Source organism: Triticum urartu, chromosome 6A (genome assembly GCF_056163025.1).
Source record: "Triticum urartu cultivar PI428250 chromosome 6A, HENAU_Tu73, whole genome shotgun sequence".
In the NCBI taxonomy this organism is placed as follows: domain Eukaryota; kingdom Viridiplantae; phylum Streptophyta; class Magnoliopsida; order Poales; family Poaceae; genus Triticum; species Triticum urartu.
Window position 1 is genome coordinate 26,114,000 of NC_141878.1, and position 19,670 is coordinate 26,133,669.

The following is a 19,670-nucleotide window of genomic DNA, read 5'->3' on the forward strand; positions in this document are numbered from 1 at the left end:
AGGATTGACGGTGGGGAGTGGACGCATGCGGCTGGGGTATACGACGGCACGCGGCGGGTCGTTAAGGGCGGGACGACGACGGCCGTGTATGAGGAGCGGCGGCCGGCGGTGGTGGAGGGAGGAAGGGGATGGGAGAGAGATGGACGCGAGCCGTGGCGGAGAGCGAGAAAAAGAGGTGCGGGCTTACGGCCCAGACCACCGAGACCTCAAGACCTGCATCCACTACCCTCAAGGCCCAGCACGCGTTGGGCCTTGGGCGCCCCATTCCGGGCCGAGCATGCCTCCACTGCCCCGCGAGCGTGAACGCGCCGCCGCCCTCGCAGCCACAGCCCCCGTCCAACCACCCGCGACGAGCAACCCAGGCGGCGGTGCGACGGCGACGGCCGCGGCGCAGAATCAGAGGGCGCTCCTCCAGAAGACCGATGCCGACGTTGGCAGCCTCGTGGCCAACTTCTCCGCCCTCGTCAACATCGCCCGCGTACGCCCCCGCTCCCTCCTACCACTCTTCGGCGCCCTCGCCTCCTGGCTAACCAACCCCCTGCTAACGCTACTGCGGGTTCTCCTACGTCGTCTCAGGTGAACGACCCGGCCGTGCGCAACTCGCAGGAGGCATTCCAGATGGACATGCGCGCCTCCCGCGTGGTAACCACCACTCGCCCACCATTTGTTCGGAGATATGTTTCTTCCCACTGTTTGAAATTTTGATGCTCAAAATCGAAGGGAACATATGAATTAAATTAACTGCTCCATTTCCGTAATAATACCAATATGATTCTGAGATCTAACCCTGTTAATGGAGCTCGAAATTGTGACACGTGACCTAATTAGGTGACTCTAGAACCCCGAAGATATCCCTGTATTGCATCCTGCAATCCTCTAGCACAGAAGTCCGAAAGATTGTATCTCATAAGTATGAAGTGTACGAATATGATACACCTACACTGAAGTGTGGCTGCTAGATTCAATAAGGATATGATCAAAACAAAGATCAGTTTGGTACACGTAAGCTGTACTGAGGAACTAAGTCTAGATGGGCAGAGTAAGATTTCAGGAATATAATTTTAAACTCTAAGCACCCGCACCCTAGCACTGGTAGATGGATTTCATGGTCTTGGACTTTAAAAAAACCCAATTTCCGATACACACGGTTGGTAAGTAGTACTCCTCAGTGGAGATGAGAAGAAGCGAGGACTGCCTTAGGTTGGTTGCCATAATTAGTGTTGTGACTTGAACAAGTTGAAACACTTTTTCTTTCTCTACGGAGACTATATAGCAGCTGATCTGATGTCGATGTTGTACTCCCTCCGTTCTAAATTACTCGTCGCAGAAATGAATGTATCTAGAACTAAAATACATCTAGATACATCCATACCTGCGACAAGTAATTCGGAACGGAGGGAGTATACTGCAACCTACTGTGTTTTGGGCTAATTTTAGAATACCATCAGATCTAGTACTGTATTAACTATTCTGGGCTTTGTCTTGTTTGGTTGTCAAATGATGTTTATGTTTCCAGGTACATTCAGCAGACTCTCTGTTGAAACTGGTGTCGGAACTTAAGAGGACAGCCATCTTTTCTGGGCTTGCTTCTTTGAGTGAGAATGTTGATATAGGAGGATTGAGGTGCTCAATCAGCAGGCAGAGGGGGACAGATAGAATACTGCAGAGGATTTGGCAGGAGGCAGCAACAACCGTTAAGGAGTTGGAGGCACATTACTACTCATCTGTTGTGTAGACTTTGATCACAGTTGAGGTGAATATATCTTTGTCACTGAAAAAAATGTGTGTTCTTAGTTGATACATGGGAATAGTAGGAGAAAGCAGGAATTGTATATGCTTGATACAATAGTTTAATTAGGGTACCATCTATGTTCTGTAATAGCATATGCAGTGAGTAGTCCAAGGAAATATATGTTCTGTAATAACATATATGCAGTGAATAGTCCAAGGAAATACCACGAGTCGAATAAAGACTTCATGACTTGACACGGTCAGAATTTTGGTGAGAAGGAACTGCAACCAAGATTAGTATTTAGAAATGGTTGTTGCTGCTTGATAGTAGTTCATAACCAATGCTTTAAATTTCTTTACACCCACTTGTCCTGCATACCTTTACAATTGATAATTTACTGATTCAATTTAGAGGCAAGAACTTAGCTAATGAATAGTTCATGAAGAAAGAGTCGAGTAACAATGTGTTTTCTGGGGATGTACAAAATTTTATATTTCCACGTAACTAATAATTGACAAGTTCGCCTCTGTCAGCTTAATTGAAAAATGTGGCTCACTGCTTCGTACAAGTTTGCCTCTGTCAGCCCTTTACTCCCAATGATGCCGCTAGTCTTGGCTATTGCCATATGTGAGCAGTATGATGATTTTATTGCATGGCACTTCGATGAAAAAGGGCTCTTCTCATATGTATCACGCGGACTTTTGAACATGGTTCCACGGGACCCTTTATGAATACTAAAATTCAAAAACAATAAATGGAAAACAATAAACTTCAGTATTTTTTAAACATACATACATACATATACGCATGTGTGAACTTTCACAAAGAAATGACATCCGTGGTATCCTAGACAAAAGAACAATGTTTGAATGAATCGTAAGATCTCGGTGCTATTGTCTTAACTAAGAGTACCACGGGTGTCATTCTTTCACGAAACTAGAATGGTTGGTCAATTTCGATACCCCAAAATTTCATGTTTTTCTAATCTTTATAGGTTTTTTTTTCATATATTTACTATTCATGTGGGTGTGCATGAAACCATGTTTACCTTTGTATTTTTGCAACATTCTCTATTTATTAATAACTTTCTTTAGGGATAACTAATTAGCAATTTTAAATTACATCATTCAGCAATAGAAACAGATTCAGATTTAATTTAGATTTAGAGAAGCAAGATTTTATGGCTAGCCGCATGTACGTACAAATGAGAGCTCCTATGCAGCGCTACCGATCTGGCGCTCACGCCCCCAGTGCTGCGCAGGCCCCTCTACTGTTCACCCTCACAATGTGAACCTTTTTCTTTGGTTTTTTCCAATTGACCGGCGACCACTTGGCCTTTGACTATCAAAATAAAAATTCTGAAATTTGATTTTTTAATGTACTCCCTCCGTAAAGTAATATAAGACCTTTCATACGAAAATCCACTTCTAAGCCCAGGCTCATCTGCACCCGCGCTAAAAAAACAAATCAAAACAAGTACTAGAAAAATTCAAAAAGTTCCAAAAAAACATTGTATGATAAATAATTCGATACATGAGGTCCACTCCAATTTATAAATCATTTGGACATCTGAGCAGCTCTTGGCAAAAAAGATAAATTCGGGGTCTGTAAAAAAAGTTTACTGTTCATGCATTGTTCTGACCGGATTTGTCTTTTTTATTGAGAGCTACTCAGATGTCCAAATAATATGAAAATTGGAGCGTACCTCACGCCATAATTTTTTTAGCATGCAAATGTTTTTTTGGAATTTTTTATGAATTTTTTTGACCGGGTGCAGACCTTTCAGATGACTACTTTATTGATGTAAAATGTCTTATATTACTTTACAGACCAAGTACAAAACAAGGGAGAAAAGGTTCACAAAATTGAAAATAAAGTTCTCAAATTTTTAAAAAATTCATAGATTTGAAATATTTTTGAGAAAATCGAGAAAAGTATGTATTATTTTTAGAAAATTCATGAACATTGAAAAAGTTCACAAACTTTTGAATTAAGTATGAAGTTCAAGTTGAACTTTTTGCAATTGCAATCCAAAGGACGAATCTGCCTATACATGTGGAGATGGACTCTTTGCAAGCTGTAAGGATGATAAATGATGCGGCCATTGATAGATCAGTCTTTACCTCGCTGGTGGAGGAAATCAAGCTTCTTAGCAATCTCCGTACAACTATTTTTCCTCATGTTCATCGTAGCCAAAATAATGTTAGTGATTATTCGGCAAAATTTGCTAGAACTGAGAGTAGAACCGTCGTTTGGCTTAACTCTGGCTTGTTAGAGGTTATTGATCTTTGTAATACGGACCGTGGCTTTACCACTTGAGTAATACAAAGTTCACCTGCAAAAAAAAAGTATGAAATTCGAGTTCATGAAGTTGAAAAAATTCTGGAAGTTTTTCCCAAATTCTACATTGAAAAAAGTTCACAAACCTTTGAATTAAGTATGAAATTCAAGTTCGTGAAGTTGGAAAAAATCTGGAAGTTTTTCCAAAATTCTACGTTGAAAAAAGTTCACACGTTTTTTTTTTAAAAAAAGAGAAAAAAAAAGAGAAAATGAACTACAGAAGAAAGTAACCGTCTAGGAATACTTGTGGGCTTATACTAGAGTGAACGGCGAGTCAATTAAATATGATTTTTGTTTTGCAAAAACAATGAAATATGAAAAATTAATATGCTGGATCCCGCGCTAAGGCACACCAAGTTTTTGTGTCTTCTAGTTAAAATATGTTAAAACGCATTCAAATGTGGTAGTAGTATTTTATTTTATTTTGAACCGAAATGTGGTAGTAGTATTGTTTAGATATTTTGAGATGGCGATATGGCAAGTGACCCGGCGGCAAGGCATGCATGTGCCAAAGCCTGCAGCTCAAGATTTTCAGTTGGGATCCGTCCTGTGTGCGTGCGTGTCCTCTTCCCACGTGATGGCGAGAGGTGGAGTATCCTCCGGCTGACTCACGCCGATCTTATCCTAACCTCCCCGCGACCGTGCCGGCCCCGCAGCCAGCAGATTCATCCATCCAATCCAACGCACCTCGCGAAACAGCAGCACCCAGCCGGCCCCCGGTTCCCGATCTCATCCCCCATAAATAAGCCCACCAAGCAAGGAAATCAAAGCGCATCGCATAGAAATAGTTTCCATCCATCCCTTTCTCTCGTTGCTAGGTAGCTAGATCTTGACCTTGTTGTTGCAGGGCCGGCGATGGACGGCGGGAAGAAGGGCGGCCGGGAGCGCAAGGCGTCGCAGGAGCGCAGCGACCGCAAGTCGGGCACCGGGATGAGCGGCGACGCCAAGAAGGGCGGCCGCGGCGGCAAGTTCACCTGGGAGGGCGCCGACGGCTACACCGACGAGGACCTCGACCTCGTCGCCAACAAGGGCGCCGGGGCCGGCGCCTCCGCCTCCGCCTCCGGCAAGAGCAAGTCCTAGGGGGCTAGGGTGATGCCTCGTCCGGCCCTGCCCGCCCGTCGCCTTCCCGTCCGATCCATAGGTCTCTCAATCGTGTCTGTAGTCAGTTGTCAAATAAAAAGATTGAGTCGTGGCGTGTTTGGCGTGTAGATATCATCTATTTCCAGTACTAGTGGACTTGCTAATTAGGTATCTGGATCTCGCACTGAACTTGGGTTCAGCCCTGTCTTATGTTTCTATCATCTTGGTTGTTCTTCTGCGTTGATTTCTATAGCACGACAACACTTATGCTTTCTTCACTGCGGCGGTTCCGGTTCATCCTAGCTTGCTTGTCTCTGAACCAGCTGACCAGAAGATGAAGAAGATCCATGGGGATCACTTCTTTCTTATCTTGCGTGCCTACCTAGGTAGGCTAATCCTATATGCAGTCTTGCGTGCGTGCTGCCTGTGTTGTTGTGAGGGGTGCTCGTATCAGGCAAAACGGCTGACAAAGATCATATCAGACAAACGACTCCACCCAAGGAAGTCGACACGGAGCAAAGCAGTGCACCTTGTAATAAATAAAGCTGATGAACATGTATGTATAGATGGGAAAATATACGTCACGTTGTTCCTGATTATTGCCTGCCTGCCTGCCTGCCTGCAAACAAGCCCTTAAGCTGCAGATTTGCTTGATTATTGGTTGATGATTACTTACCATTAACAGAGGAAGTTTTTGTGGCTTCGAACAGAGGCAGAACAATCTTGACATTTGCTGCCCATGTTCATGCTTGCTACCAACACAGATACGAAGATGATTGCACCAACATGAATGTCGGTTGAAATAATGGTTCTGTTGTTGAAATACTACCCATGTTACTTAGCATGGGTAGATGCGGAGGCAGTTTTTGTAGCCTTGAACAGAGGCATCACATTTTAATTGAAATACTAAATTGGCATCAAATGGGAATACATTGACTGCATGAGTAGCTCCAAGTAAAGTTTTACATCACAGCCAGCATCAAAGCAAAAGGGACCATAACCTGAATCAGGCAGGATCCCTATTACATTTTTCGATTGGGAACTTGTTAGCCGCCCGCCTCCATTGTGGCCAACCAATCCAGCGACGTAATTCTCCTCTCCTCTTTTCTTTTCTTCTCCAGGCGCAATGAGTGATTTGTGCCGTGCTCATGTAAACATGTTAATGCAATAGTGCATGTCAGGACTAATGAATGGCTCATAGAACAAGCATCGACATGGTGTAAATCATATATAATTCAGAGACATGGCAAGCTCAGACCAGTGATGCCTATAAAGCAAACATTCAAATAACACTTTCAGGCTCATTGCAAAGCAAACAGGCTATGTCATCAACTCGTTGTCTAATAGCTAACTGACGGCAATCAATCATCATCTATGCTTCCAAATAAGCCAGAATGGAAACCATCTTTCTGTCCCATCCGAGGAGAACAGCTAGCACCCAGCAGAACGACCCCGAGGTATGGGACCAAGATTTCACACTATGGCTGTCACGGCAACCGAAATACTTGGATAATTAGTGCCTGGAGACGCACGGAAGATAGGACTTGGATAAACATCAAGCACGCCTCCTTCAATCCGTCACAGTGGTGCTGTTTGGATAGAAGGAGAGTGGACGCCACCGAGCTTACACACATGTGCTCAGACAACCGCATCTCGCAGATGAACTTGAGCTGTTGAAGATCATACCTGTCTGCCGCTACAAACAAGTCTTGCAGCCATCGCAGTCGCATCTCATGTTCTACCTCTTCTTGTATTTGTTCTACCTCTTCTTGTGTTTGTGCCACAACTTCTGACATTTTATTCTCTGCTATTTTACCCCTTGTTGCTTCCTCTACTTGTCCTTGTTCCAGTACTCCTAGTATTTCATCCTCCACCATACTGACACTGTCCTTCTCCATCATTAGGAAGGAGTCTGTGTAGATGAAGCAAAGCAACACCCTAAACACTTTTGCTTCCATAACTTTGATTCTATTGGACGTGGTGGTGCCCTCATTCATGGGGCCAAAGATTTACGCCATGAACACTTGAGACCTGGCAGTGAGCACACACCGATGTGCACCGAACGTCTCACCGCCGACCTCGAACATCACATCAACACCCACCTTATTTTGATGGAGGTGACTAAAATGCTGGTGTATGTCAAGCAGGGGCACCTTGGCACTGGTGTCAGTGGCATCTGGGGTGTTGGCCTTGCAAACCACGATATCGCACCGGATGGTGAAACAATCATGCTTTAGACTGGCCGATCATTCAAGGGCATCTCTTCTCAAAAACTCGTCGCAGCCCCAACAAGGATTACGCCGGGAGAAGTCATTAGTTTGACTGATTCGACGAATGTACATTGGCGTCTGCTTCTCGACCTTGTCAACAAGACTAAAGCCGAACTTGGCCTCGACGCCCTCCTCAACCTCTTCGTTGTAGTGGCGGGAAAGGCTAAGCGAAATGAAGTGGCGCAACTCTGGTTCTCGCCGTTGGGGTAGTACTCGATGGACCAATTATGGCCTCCTACCATGAATGTTTCGGTGCCCACGCTCTCGCCGTTGGCCAACTCCTTTTTGCTACCCGAGTAGCCCTTAATCAGGAGCAGTTGGCACCCGCTGTCTGTGCCCGCGCCGGCGTGGATGCCGGACGTTTCGCAAGTGCACCGATTGTCGCCGTCAAGGACCCGATACACCGGCGAACGACGACATGGCGGACCTGCGAGCTCACAGGAAATTGACGATCTACTTAGTCGCCATTCACATTCCTAAGTATTAGTGCTCGCCACGTTATTGGGTTTAGACCCTCACAGTGCACGAGCTGCAAATCCCGTCCCCATCACGGCCACCCTGTTTGGGCAAATCCTGAGTGTTTGGGAAAATTCCCCTAAAAAAAGGAGTGTTTGGGATCATCGCTAGAGCTTCAAAGTACACCAGAATGAAAGTAAAAATACACCAGAATGGAAGTCATGTTTTTGGGAATAGGGCACAGCTACAACACTGGACTTTGAAAAATATTCAAGCTCTCCCATGAGGGACACCATCCAGGGAGAACAGCAAGCACCCAGGGGAAAGTTCGTAGGTATTGGACCAAGATTTTACACTATCGCTGTCATGGTAACCGAAAATCTTGGTGGCCTATGTCATAACTTCTAAGTTCTTTCCCCTAAATCCAGGTTCATAAAATGCCTTTCCAAAAACATCTACATTTAATTTGTTCTTCTTTACAACCATTAGAAAAGTGACAGGTAAAAGTCAAAACATAACCGCATGCTCAGAGAAATATACGAGGATAACAAGACTAGCTGGGAAACTTGCACACTATTGCGATGCAAATAAATGTTGATGCTTTACACTGTAATTTATAAACCATCAATTCCATTGAAGAGAAAGCTTCCCCATATGTTTGGTTCTTCAAATTCAGTATATAAGCAAATTTTACATGACGAGACAAAAGCAAGAAATACCATATTCGCAGAATACTCTCACTTGAGGTCTAAGGACACATGGGTACCATATATATGCAGAATAAGTGTTACTTCTGGGTCGAAGCAATAAGCTTGGCAATGAACTCATTCACAAGAGAGGGGTATGTCGTATACACATGATCCCAACCATCAGTCGCCATTACTGTCTGCAAACGCGAGGGGGATTGGGCTTGGATAAACTTCAAGCACGCTGCCTTCAATCCATGGCAGTGGTGCTGCTCGGCTAGAGCAAGAACAGATGCCACCGAGCTCACACCTATGCGCTGAGACAGCTGCTTTTCACAGATGAACTTGAGCCGCTGGAGATCGTACCGGTCTGCTGCTACAAGCAAATCTAGCAGCCATTGCAGCCCCGTTTCATCCTCCACCTCTTCCACTTCTTGTCCTTGTTCCTCGGCTGCTTCTGACATTGCATTCTCCTCCATGATCTCCTCGTACATCTCAGGGAATGAGTCTGTGTAGACGAAGCTAAGCAAAGCCTTGAACACCTTTGCTTCCATGTCTTTGATATGTATGACACTGGATGAAGCAGTGCCCTCTTTCATGGGGCCAAAGAGTTGTGCCATGAACACCGTGGATCGGGCAGCGAGCACACAGCGGTGTGCGGCGAAGGTCTCGTCGCCGACCTGAAATGTCACATCGGAACCCACCTTATTCTGAAGGAGACTGCTAAAATCTTGTTGTATGCCCGAAGGGAGAGCCTCGTTGCCACCGGCATCATCATCCTTGGTGTTACAAACCACGACGTCACACCGGATGGTGAAACAATCAGACCTGAGATCCGCTGACCGTTCAAGGGCATCTGTTCTCACAAACCTGCCATTGCCCCAGGTTGGCGCGCTGCCGGAGAAGCTGCGAGTCTCACTGGTTCCACGGACGTACATTGGCATCTGCTTCTCAACCTGGTCGATGAGACTAAAACTGAACTTTGCCTCCACGGCCTTTTCAACATCTCCGTCGACATCGACATCGGTGTCGAGAAGGGTTAGAAAGAGCGAAATGAAGCCGGCGCAGTGCGGGTTGTCGCCGTTAGGGTAGTACTCGATTAACCAATCATGGCCTCCTATTGTGAAAGAACCAGAGGCGACGCACTCGCCCATGGACAGGAGGTCTTTGATGCGCGAGTAGGCCTTGACCATGAACAGGTGGTACCCGCTGTCCCCGCTGGCGTCCACGGCCGACGTCTCGCAGATGGACTGGTTGTTGCCGTCGGCGACAGACACGCCCGTGAAGGACGACATGGCGATGGCGGACCTGTAGAAAATCAGTCTACGTACTCAGTCACCACTCACGTTCCACTCTGCAAAACTCTTCCCAATTGATGTGCAAAACTTGGGGCAAAACTAAGCTTGGGAGTTGGGAGTTGGATCGATGGGGTGGGAGGCGAACGAACCTGGGCTTGCACCGGCGGCCGCCGGAGTCGCCGAAGCCGCTTCTGCAGGAAAGAGAGAGCTTGCCTTCTCTTTTTAGGAACGCCTAGAGCTTAGAGCTAGGGTTAACGACTGAACGCGTTCGTTATTGGGCTTCAGTCCACGAGCTGCAAAGCCCGTTACTCAAGGGTACTATTTATTCGGTATAAATTGAGATGAATTTGTTTTTTAGAACATTATTTTATTTTACAAACAATCGAGCTGAATTTTGTGGGGTACAAGAATACAATCCAGTCAAAAAATTTGCTATATTACATTTGAATTTGTATTTATGGAATGCCCAACACACCTTCACTGATTTTCTTATCACTAAATTATTAATTTGGGTTAAACATTTTTTAAAAAACTTCAGAAATTTTGAAATAGGAATATGTTTGTGAAAATACAATTTTGAATTTCGGAACAATTTTTTCAAACAGTAATATTTTTTAAAATTTCCGAACAAATCTGGAAACATGAATTTTTATTAATAGAAAACATATTATAAATTTTTAGAACAAAATAAAAACCAGAACAATTTTTGAAATTATAAATATAAAAAATGAAGATTTTTTTGAAATTTTAAATGTTTTGTGAATTACAAAATAAGAGGAAGAAGAAGAAATGAAACAAAAAATAAAAAATAAAGAAAATAAAAAAATAATGCAAAAAGGAAATTGTTTAAACTGCCACTAGGTAGAAAAATGTATAATCTTTATATGGGAGGGAATTTTTTTCGTAAATACAGCGAAGTGGCAGGGTAGGGAGGTCATGGGATTTGTGAACGCAGTTGAACTGGCACTTGGGAGGAGCTTCGCCTCTCGCGAGTAAAAAATTTGCAGTTGCGGGTCCAAATCTGGATGTAAGTTGGCTGTTTGGTTGGGCTGCCGGCTTCAAAGCATGGAAAGCTGGCGGGAAGCCCAACTAAACACCCTCTAAGACACGCCAACTGCACGCTATTGAGAATGTTTTTGTTTCAGTCTTTCCATGCGTTCTCATCAAACTCTGCCGCCGGCAGGCATTGCCGACGAGCTTCGCGGCATACGATAACCCTGGAGAATTCAAAATTTCAGGATGGAGATGAAACGAATCTGGATATTTGGCCATGGCCATGGTTTACCTGAAACGCATACTCCGTCAGCATCATGGAAGATCGATTGGTTCCACTGGATTTCATTCATTTGCTTGTCATGGTCGCTGTTAACGATTGTACCCCTTTCGTTCCTAAATATGTAAGACCTTTTAGAGATTTCATACGGAGCAAAATAAATGAATTTACATATATACATCAGTATAAGAATCTCTAAAAGAATTATATTTAGAAACAGAGGGAGCATGTATGGATGCTTGATGCTACAGGCTCTTGCAGGTGCTGTCGCAAAGTTTAAAGAAGTACTCCATCCGTCCCAAAATTCTTGTCTTAGATTTTTCTAGATACAGATGTATCTAATACTAAAACGTGACTTGATACATCCGTATCTAGACAAATCTAAGACAAGAATTTTGGGACGGAGAGAGTATTATCTATTGAATTCATGCTTCAGTCAGTTGCTCTAAAAGTCCGAACCGATTGAGAGGGACGAACAATATATTTCAACACTATCTGCATGGTGTTTTTTTTTTGCGAAATGTCTGCATGGTGTTTTATAGTAGAGGCGGCAGAAATTATGAAGCGAAGAATAGCTTTGAGCTCGAATGCTATTCGGTATACTGACGGAACGTTTTTACATCACCCTCACAAATCCATACAATGGTGGTTAATTTGGCGGCAACGTGATGTGACCTCCACCAGCAATTACCCAAACCCTATGAATAGGCGCTCAACAGTCAACAGTCAGTACACAGAGCAAAGAGATAAGGACTGTGCTAACGACCAGTCGACTGTTCGTTAGCAACAGATCCACACGAGTCTATCCCTATACAATCCACTTCTTCCGATAGTAACGAATACTATGCATGCATGCAACGCCCACCAGCGCTTTCTATAATCACATTGAGCTGCTGAAGTGTATTTTCAATAGTCAATCCCATGCAACCATGCATATAGAACAAAATTGATGACATCACCAAATATTCTCTTCAATCTTTGAATTCAAAATGTTTTGTAGCTTAAACTGTCGCTCCGATTGAAAAATTGTTTTCACATAAAATATTCGTCGCGACGAGACCTTCGAAACAAGATCCCATGTTGGTATGTTTCGACGACTTTTTTTGGGGGTCAAAAGTTACCAGCCCTAGGCTAAATAAGTTATCACCTTACGTCAGTTGCCATCCTGTTTACAGAATTACCGAGACATAAAAAATGACTCCTCCAACATTCTTTCCATATTCAAATGCACTAGAGCACACGAAAGCATATGTCATTGTAGATTCTCGCTATTTCAAAACTGTAAAATATTTTATGAAAGGACTAACTTTCGACTGATCAGACAGTAGTAACATATCCGAACGGTGCTACTTTGCATGCATGCAAACTTGCAAAGGCCACAACCCACGTGAAGTTCCCTCTCCCTCATGCATGCATGTGTAGAAAACTGAAATGATGATGTCATCAAAGATTCTGATTCAAAAACCGTTTTGACATAAAAAAATCCATCATGACGAGAGCTTAGAAACTAGATCTCATGTTGGTATGTTATGACGACTTTTTTTGGGTCAAAAGTTACCATGTTGCTTACACGATATTACCCGTGCATAAACCTGGTTTCTCTAACCTCATTATCAGCTCAGGTTAAAGTTACTGTGGTGTTTGTTGTGTGATTTATCACGTATACAATGTCTATAGTACTAAATTATTTACACAGATGTTATTGGGTTATGTTTTCAAACAACCCCCTCGCCAAAAGTTATCAAGACCGAGGCACATAATTTTATCAGGTCTGCGACGTGTGAGTTACCATGTTATTCACACAAAAGCTATCAGGGGATATTTCAGCAACCCTCCCCCCACTCGACAAAGTTATCAGGACCGTGGCACATAAGTTATCATGTCTGCGGTGTGTGAGTTACCATGCTATTCGCATAAAAGTTACCAAGGGAATTTAATCAACCACCCCTGCCCCCCCCCCCCACCGGCGGCAAAGTTACCAGGACCGAGGTACATAAGTTATCAGGTTTGCGATGAGTGAGTTACCGAGGGTACATTTATCACTCCATCGCCAAAGTTATCAGCACCGAGACACATAGGTTATCATGTCTATGATGTGTGAGTTACCATGCTATTCACGCAAAAGTTACCTGGGGGGATTTCATCAACCCCTCCTCCCCATGCCAAAGTTATCAAGACCGAGGTACATAGGTTATCAGGTCTGCACTACGTGAGTTACCATGCTATTCACATAAAAGTTACCAGGTGGATATTTCATCAACCAGCCATCCCCCCCCCCCCCCCAAAGTAATCAGGACCGGGGTACATAAGATATCAGGTCTATGATGTGTAAGCTACCATGCTATTCACAAGAAAGTTACCGGGAGTATATTTCATCAACCCCCTGCCTCATTCGAGGTAGTGGAGGGAGAGGCCTCGCGCCTTCTTGATCGCGGGCAGCAACTCCTCCTTGACGGTGAGACGGTGGCGGCGAGACGATGACGGCGCCTCTTCTGTAGGTGGCGCGTGCATGCGACTGTACCGGCTCCTCCTTGACCCGACGCTAATCTAGATGCCACGGTGGTACGGGGGAGAGGCCGGCTTCTCCTTCATGTGGCGTCCGATCTGGACGCCGCGGTTGTGCCGGGGTGAGGCCGGCTCCTCCATCACATGACGGAGCGGAGACACCGGCTCGTGCTTCGCAGAACGGAGTTACCGCAAAATTTTCACAGAATTAAACATGATATATTTTACCACAAATTTTTTCTGTCACAAAAGTTATCTCATCTTTCGTGCGTAAGTTATCGAGTTGGTGGTGCGTATATTACCACTGTATTTACACAAAATGTAACCGGGTGTATGTTACAACACCATTTTTTACATGTCAAAAAGTTAGCATGGTGTTTGTGCGTAAGTTATCATCTCTGTTGTGCATAAATTATGATGCTATTTACGCATAAGTTACCGATGAAAATTTTACGTGAACTAGAAAAATGCATTGGGTGTTCACCAAAATTAAAAATAAAAGTCACCAAACACATGATTTAACAAACGCAAGAGATAGGTTATTGGGTCATGTAACAAACCAGCTGACTTGAGTTCAAACATACAAAAGGCTCATAATTAGGATCCACAATTTGTTGTATGGAGGAGCACGTTGACCCTTTAGCTTGCATATTTTAAAGAGCTGAAGGTCATTTTGTCAGTTAGCTACAAAGGAAAGGACAGTTGGTTAGCTGCGCTGAAGCATTAGCCTCTTCTGTAGACGGCCAGGGATCGATTCCCAACCAAGGCTATTATTCTTGATGTTTAGTTTGGTGCTAGAACTTCGAAAATACAGAATTACGGTCATATAACTTGACTCAAGTGTGCACATACAATCATAAAATATGTTTGCGGGCCTATCCATGTATAGGCCCCACTTGTTAGTCACTCGGCCAATGCATATTTGCACGGAACACCCTTGTATTTTTTTATTCATGCAAAAAATGACCACCGTGACGCATTTTTGCATGAAAACCACTCGCATTTTTTTATTTTGCAAAAAAAAACAGACCGCTGTACTGCAATAATCAATGCCTAAAATTCGGGCGCGCTAGGTCTCACAACACACAACTCGCGCTTGCAAAAATAGCGAGTCTAGCCACTCCAACCACCACGATTAGATGTCTGATGTGGATAATAACTTTATATGTACATGATGAGAAACAATTTTCTTTTTTCTATATTCGCTATTGTTTGTAAGATATTTGCAAAATGTAGGTACAAGATTTGTGTTCAAATATTTGTGTGTTATCAAAATATTTTACAGACATGCGATGGTTAGTAAATATTTTTCTAAATATAAACATATTTACCGTTAGCTTTTGCAGTACAGTGGTTGGCTTTCCTACAAATAAAAGAACACTCAGGCCTTCTTTAGTTTGGAGAAATTTCATAGGAATTTCAGAGAATACGATTCTCATAGGATTTTTTTTCTTTTAGAGCCCTTTGGTTCATAGAAATAGATTTCTAATCCTACATAGGATTGGTTACTATCCTCCACATTTCATAGAAAAATAAAAATGAGCCTAGACTCAATGGAAAAATTCCTTTGGTGTCAACCAAATGACATCTCATTTCCTATTCCTACTCATAGGATTTGAGATACATGCCATCTCATTTCCTACAAATTTTTTATTCCTATAATAATCCTATCCTATGAATCAAAAGAGGCCTCATGGGTTTTGTACAGAAAAATGTATTGCGGTGATCAGCTTTTCATACGAATAAAAAAGTACAATGGTGTTTTATGCAAAAACCCAGCGGTTGAGGGCCTCTAGCTAATGACAGGTGCGGCCATACACACGGATACGCCTACATATACATTTGTGACTGTATGTGCATGCTTGAGTCAAGTTGAGTGACTACAATTTTATATTTTTAAAGTTCAAGCATTAAACTGAATATCGAGTGCAAGCTGTGTGACTTCCGGTGAATGGTGATATTACCTCCAGAGCAAAAAGAATAAAGCAGTCGCCACGTAGGGGTGCAACTTGCAATGACGCAGAGCTAAAATATATTTGAGCTCTCTTCCCACCACATTGATCAGCACGAGCTTGCCCACGAGCTACCTCGTGCGCACATCGATCTCGCCAGCGACATGGATCGGCAACTACTCCCTCCGCGTGCCTACTTATTCGTGCGCCCCGTCCATGCCGTCTTGCAGTCACAGCGACAATGGAGCTCCTCAGACCACTCGCTGCCCTGTGCGTCTTGGCCGGCTTCGTCGCCGCGGCAGTGGCCACGGAGGTGGTGGAGATCGAGGCGGCGGAGGTGGAGGCACGGTCCTCCTACATCGTGCACGTCGCGGCGGCGCACGCGCCACGGCTGCCACGCCGCGGCCTGCTGACCACCCAGGCATACGGCTCCTTCCTGCGCGACCACATCCCCGCCGAGCTCTCCAGCCCGGCGCCGACGGTGCTCTACTCCTACTCGCACGCCGCCACGGGCTTCGCGGCGCGCCTCACGGGGCGCCAGGCCGCGCACCTCGCGTCCTCGGCCTCCGTGCTCGCCGTCGTGCCCGACGCGATGCTGGAGCTGCACACCACCCTCACGCCGTCCTTCCTTGGCCTCTCCCCGTCCTCCGGTCTGCTCCCGGCGTCCAACGGCGCCGCCGATGTCGTCATCGGGGTCATCGACACCGGCGTCTACCCGGAGGGCCGCGCGTCCTTCGCCGCCGACCCGTCGCTGCCGCCGCTGCCGCTCGGCAGGTTCCGCGGCGGGTGCGTCTCGGGGCCGTCGTTTAACGGCTCGGCGCTCTGCAACAACAAGCTCGTCGGCGCCAAGTTCTTCCACAAGGGACACGAGGCTGCGCGTGGCCGTGTGCTCGGTGTGGACTCGGAGTCGCCGCTTGACACTAGCGGCCATGGTACGCACACCGCCTCCACCGCCGCCGGCTCTGCTGCTGCCGACGCAGGCTTCTACGGCTATGGCAGAGGAAAAGCGGTCGGCATGGCCCCGGGCGCGCGCATTGCCGTCTATAAGGCGTGCTGGGAGGAAGGGTGCCCGAGCTCTGACACCCTCGCCGCATTTGATGAGGCCATTGCGGACGGCGTCGACGTTATCTCGGCGTCGCTCAGCGCCGGCGGCAAGGCCCCTGACTTCTATGCCGATATCATCGCCGTGGGCGCGTTCCAGGCCGTCAGCAAAGGCATCGTCGTCTCAGCCTCTGTGGGGAACTCCGGCCCCGGAGAGTACACCGCCGCCAACATAGCCCCGTGGTTCTTAACAGTGGGCGCGTCCACGCTCAACCGCCAGTTCCGGGCAGACGCCGTCCTCGGCAACGGCGAGACCTTCACGGGTACTTCTCTCTACGCGGGCAAGCCGCTCGGCGCGACCAAGATGCCACTGGTCTATGGAGGGGACGTGGGCTCGAAAATATGCGAAGAAGGGAAGCTGAACACCACCATGGTAGCCGGTAAGATCGTCGTGTGCGATCCCGGCTTGTTCGCCCGGGCTGCGAAAGAACAAGCCGTCAAGCTCGCCGGCGGTGCCGGAGCGATCTTCGGTAGCATCGAATCATACGGCGAGCAGGTTATGATCAGCGCCAATGTCATCCCCGCTACAGTCATCCCATTTGCGGCCTCCGAGAAGATCAAGAAGTACATCGAAGCGGAAGCGTCCCCTACCGCGACGATTGTGTTCCGCGGCACCGTCGTCGGCCGCCGGACGCCGCCGTCCCCTAGGATGGCGTCCTTCTCGAGCCGCGGGCCCAATGTCCGCGCGCCGGAGATCCTCAAGCCGGACGTGACCGCGCCCGGCGTGGACATCCTGGCCGCATGGACAGGCGCCAAATCGCCCACCGGCCTCGCCAACGACGCAAGACGAGCGGAATACAACATCGTGTCGGGCACGTCCATGTCATGCCCGCACGTGAGCGGCGTGGCCGCTCTGCTCCGGCAAGCGAGGCCAGAGTGGAGCCCCGCCGCGATCAAGTCCGCCCTGATGACGACCGCTTACAACGTGGACAGCGCCGGCAGCGTCATCGGCGACATGTCCACCGGCGACGCGTCCACGCCGTTCGCGCGCGGGGCCGGGCACATCGACCCCAACCGCGCCGCGAACCCGGGCCTCGTGTACGACACCGGCACGGAGGACTACATCGACTTCCTGTGCGCGCTCGGGTACACCGCCGAGCAGGTGGCCGTGTTCGGGTCGTCCGCCAACTGCTCAGCTCGCACGGGCTCCTCCGTCGGCGACCACAACTATCCGGCCTTCTCGGTTGTGTTCACCCCGAACAAAACGGCAGCCGTCCGGCAGCGCCGCGTCGTGCGCAACGTCGGCGGCGATGCCAGGGCCACGTACAGGGCCAAGGTGACCGCTCCGGACGGCGTACGCGTCACGGTGGCACCTCGGACGCTGCGGTTCAGCGCGAGACGGAGGACACGCGAGTACGTGGTCACCTTTGCGCGGCGTAGCTTGGGGAGCGTCACCAAGAATCACACGTTCGGGTCCATCGAGTGGAGCGACCGCAAGCACTCGGTGACGAGTCCCATCGCCATCACCTGGCCGGCGAGCCAGGTTGCGGTTGCGGAGATGTGAATGTGATTGGTCGGTCTTTGGTGTCTGTCTGGGAGGTACACCACGGCGCTCGATCCAGAGCTTTGAGGAAGACGACGATGACCCCGGGCTACAACGTCAACACCACCGATTAGTGTGGGCTGTAGTAGAGCAAGTTGACATGAGCTACCCTAGAGATAATGTGTGCTTCCACTAAAGTAGTGGTGTAATTGAGCTACCCTATAGATAAAAAGAAATACCATTGGCCATGTACTCCATCTTCTAATGAGTTATTTACCCAAAACCATCATACTTGAAACTAAGGTAACAACTTGGTATCACACATTGAAGGCAGAGTATAAAAAACCACCGAAAATGTGCTTAACCTGTAACACAGAGCACTGATTGTCTGATAAGCGCACGCAAACAACTAAACTGACAAGTTAGGCCCACTTGTCGGGCTGACATGGCAAGGATTAAATGTAAAAAATAGATTAACCAATTTCCGTGGCAAATGAGCTGGCAGAGGAGGCGTGGGTCCCACGTGTCATCCACTCTTCTCCTTCCTCCTCCCATCTCTCTCCCCCCCCCGACGCCACCTCCTGGAGCTCTGTCGTACGGGCGCACTGCCAGTGGCAGGGCCCTGACCGCAGGCAAGCATGGAGCCCCGGCGCGGACAGGGGAGGACTACTCGCAACAAGCATCTTGGCGGCGAGCTCGCTCTGGGCGCAGGCGACCTCGCGTCGTCGCCGCCATCCCCGGCGGATCCATGGGCATCCTTCTGTCCGGGCGTGAGAACCCCCGCTGGCGCTGGAAGGAGAGGCGGACGAGCCCCCCCCCCCCCCCCCCCCCCCCCCCACCCTCACGCCACCTTCCGGAACTCGGGCACGTCGCCGAGGTCAGCCATGGCTGACGACCAAGGTCAGCGCGGGAACGATCTGCTGCCGGATCTCACGGGAGTGATGCTGGGCGCGTGTACGTGTGTGCGTGCTCGTGGAGTGGAGCGCGGGTGTAGGTGTGTGCGTGCTCCTGGCGTGCAGGTATGTGTTTGCTCGTGTTCGGCGGCCATGGAGCTCTCAGCTCTTACGGGCACTGATAGCTCGAGCCTCCACGCCGATGGGAGCGACGTCGGGCTACGAGGCCTCACCGCCCCCCCCCCCCCCCCCCCCCCTCCCCAACCACCACGGTGCTCGCCGGTGTGGGCGTAGTCGCCGGAGTCCGGCCGCCCACAAGCTGCTCGATGTAATGTCGCATAGAAAAAAAAGGGATGAAGATGATCATATAGTTACAGATAGGCGGGGTCCGCATCTCATTTGCCACCTCAGCTGGTCAAAGCTTGTTTTATGCTTGGTCTTTGCCACATCAGCTCTGACAAGCGGGCCCCACCTGTCGGTTTCACTGTTTTTGTGACCAAATTCGAGCGTCAGTGCTCCGCGTTACGCATTAGGCTCATTTTTGGTGATTTTTTGTGCCGTGCCTTCAATGTGGTACCAAGTTGTTACTCTAACCCCAAGT

General features: G+C 47.6%; 2 protein-coding genes and 3 pseudogenes across 4 annotated transcripts; 3 read left to right on the plus strand and 2 right to left on the minus strand.

The window, feature by feature from the left end:
- The first annotated feature begins 25 nt into the window (after positions 1-25).
- On the plus strand, positions 26-1,986 carry LOC125517463 (uncharacterized; annotated as a pseudogene). Its single transcript, XR_015608738.1, has 3 exons — positions 26-478; positions 577-642; positions 1,517-1,986. The product of XR_015608738.1 is annotated as an uncharacterized LOC125517463 (transcript).
- Positions 1,987-4,747: 2,761 nt separating this feature from the next.
- On the plus strand, positions 4,748-5,430 carry LOC125514317 (uncharacterized). The gene has a single exon (XM_048679630.2). It carries the CDS (start codon positions 4,928-4,930, stop codon positions 5,150-5,152), a length of 225 nt encoding a protein of 74 aa, XP_048535587.1. The 5' UTR covers positions 4,748-4,927; the 3' UTR covers positions 5,153-5,430.
- A 1,731-nt stretch (positions 5,431-7,161) lies between these two features.
- LOC125514316 (BTB/POZ and MATH domain-containing protein 4-like) lies at positions 7,162-7,842 on the minus strand (annotated as a pseudogene).
- Positions 7,843-8,665: 823 nt separating this feature from the next.
- LOC125513444 (BTB/POZ and MATH domain-containing protein 1-like) lies at positions 8,666-9,859 on the minus strand. 2 transcript variants are annotated; one of them, XM_087527311.1, is made up of 2 exons: positions 9,625-9,859; positions 8,666-9,570 (listed from the first exon to the last, which is right to left on the minus strand). In XM_087527311.1, the coding sequence occupies exons 1-2, from the start codon at positions 9,857-9,859 to the stop codon at positions 8,666-8,668; spliced, it is 1,140 nt and encodes a 379-aa protein (XP_087383437.1). The 2 variants fall into 2 exon arrangements, with proteins under 2 accessions (XP_087383437.1, XP_048534520.2); XM_048678563.2 differs by having other exon boundaries at positions 8,666-9,859.
- Positions 9,860-15,774: 5,915 nt separating this feature from the next.
- On the plus strand, positions 15,775-18,428 carry LOC125517385 (subtilisin-like protease SBT1.4 pseudogene; annotated as a pseudogene).
- Positions 18,429-19,670: the final 1,242 nt, after the last annotated feature.

Excerpts from the sequence above, each read along its gene's own strand:
- LOC125513444 (XM_048678563.2), bottom strand. The coding sequence starts at position 9,859 with ATGTCGTCCTTCACGGGCGTGTCTGTCGCCGACGGCAACAACCAGTCC.
- LOC125514317 (XM_048679630.2), top strand. The coding sequence starts at position 4,928 with ATGGACGGCGGGAAGAAGGGCGGCCGGGAGCGCAAGGCGTCGCAGGAG.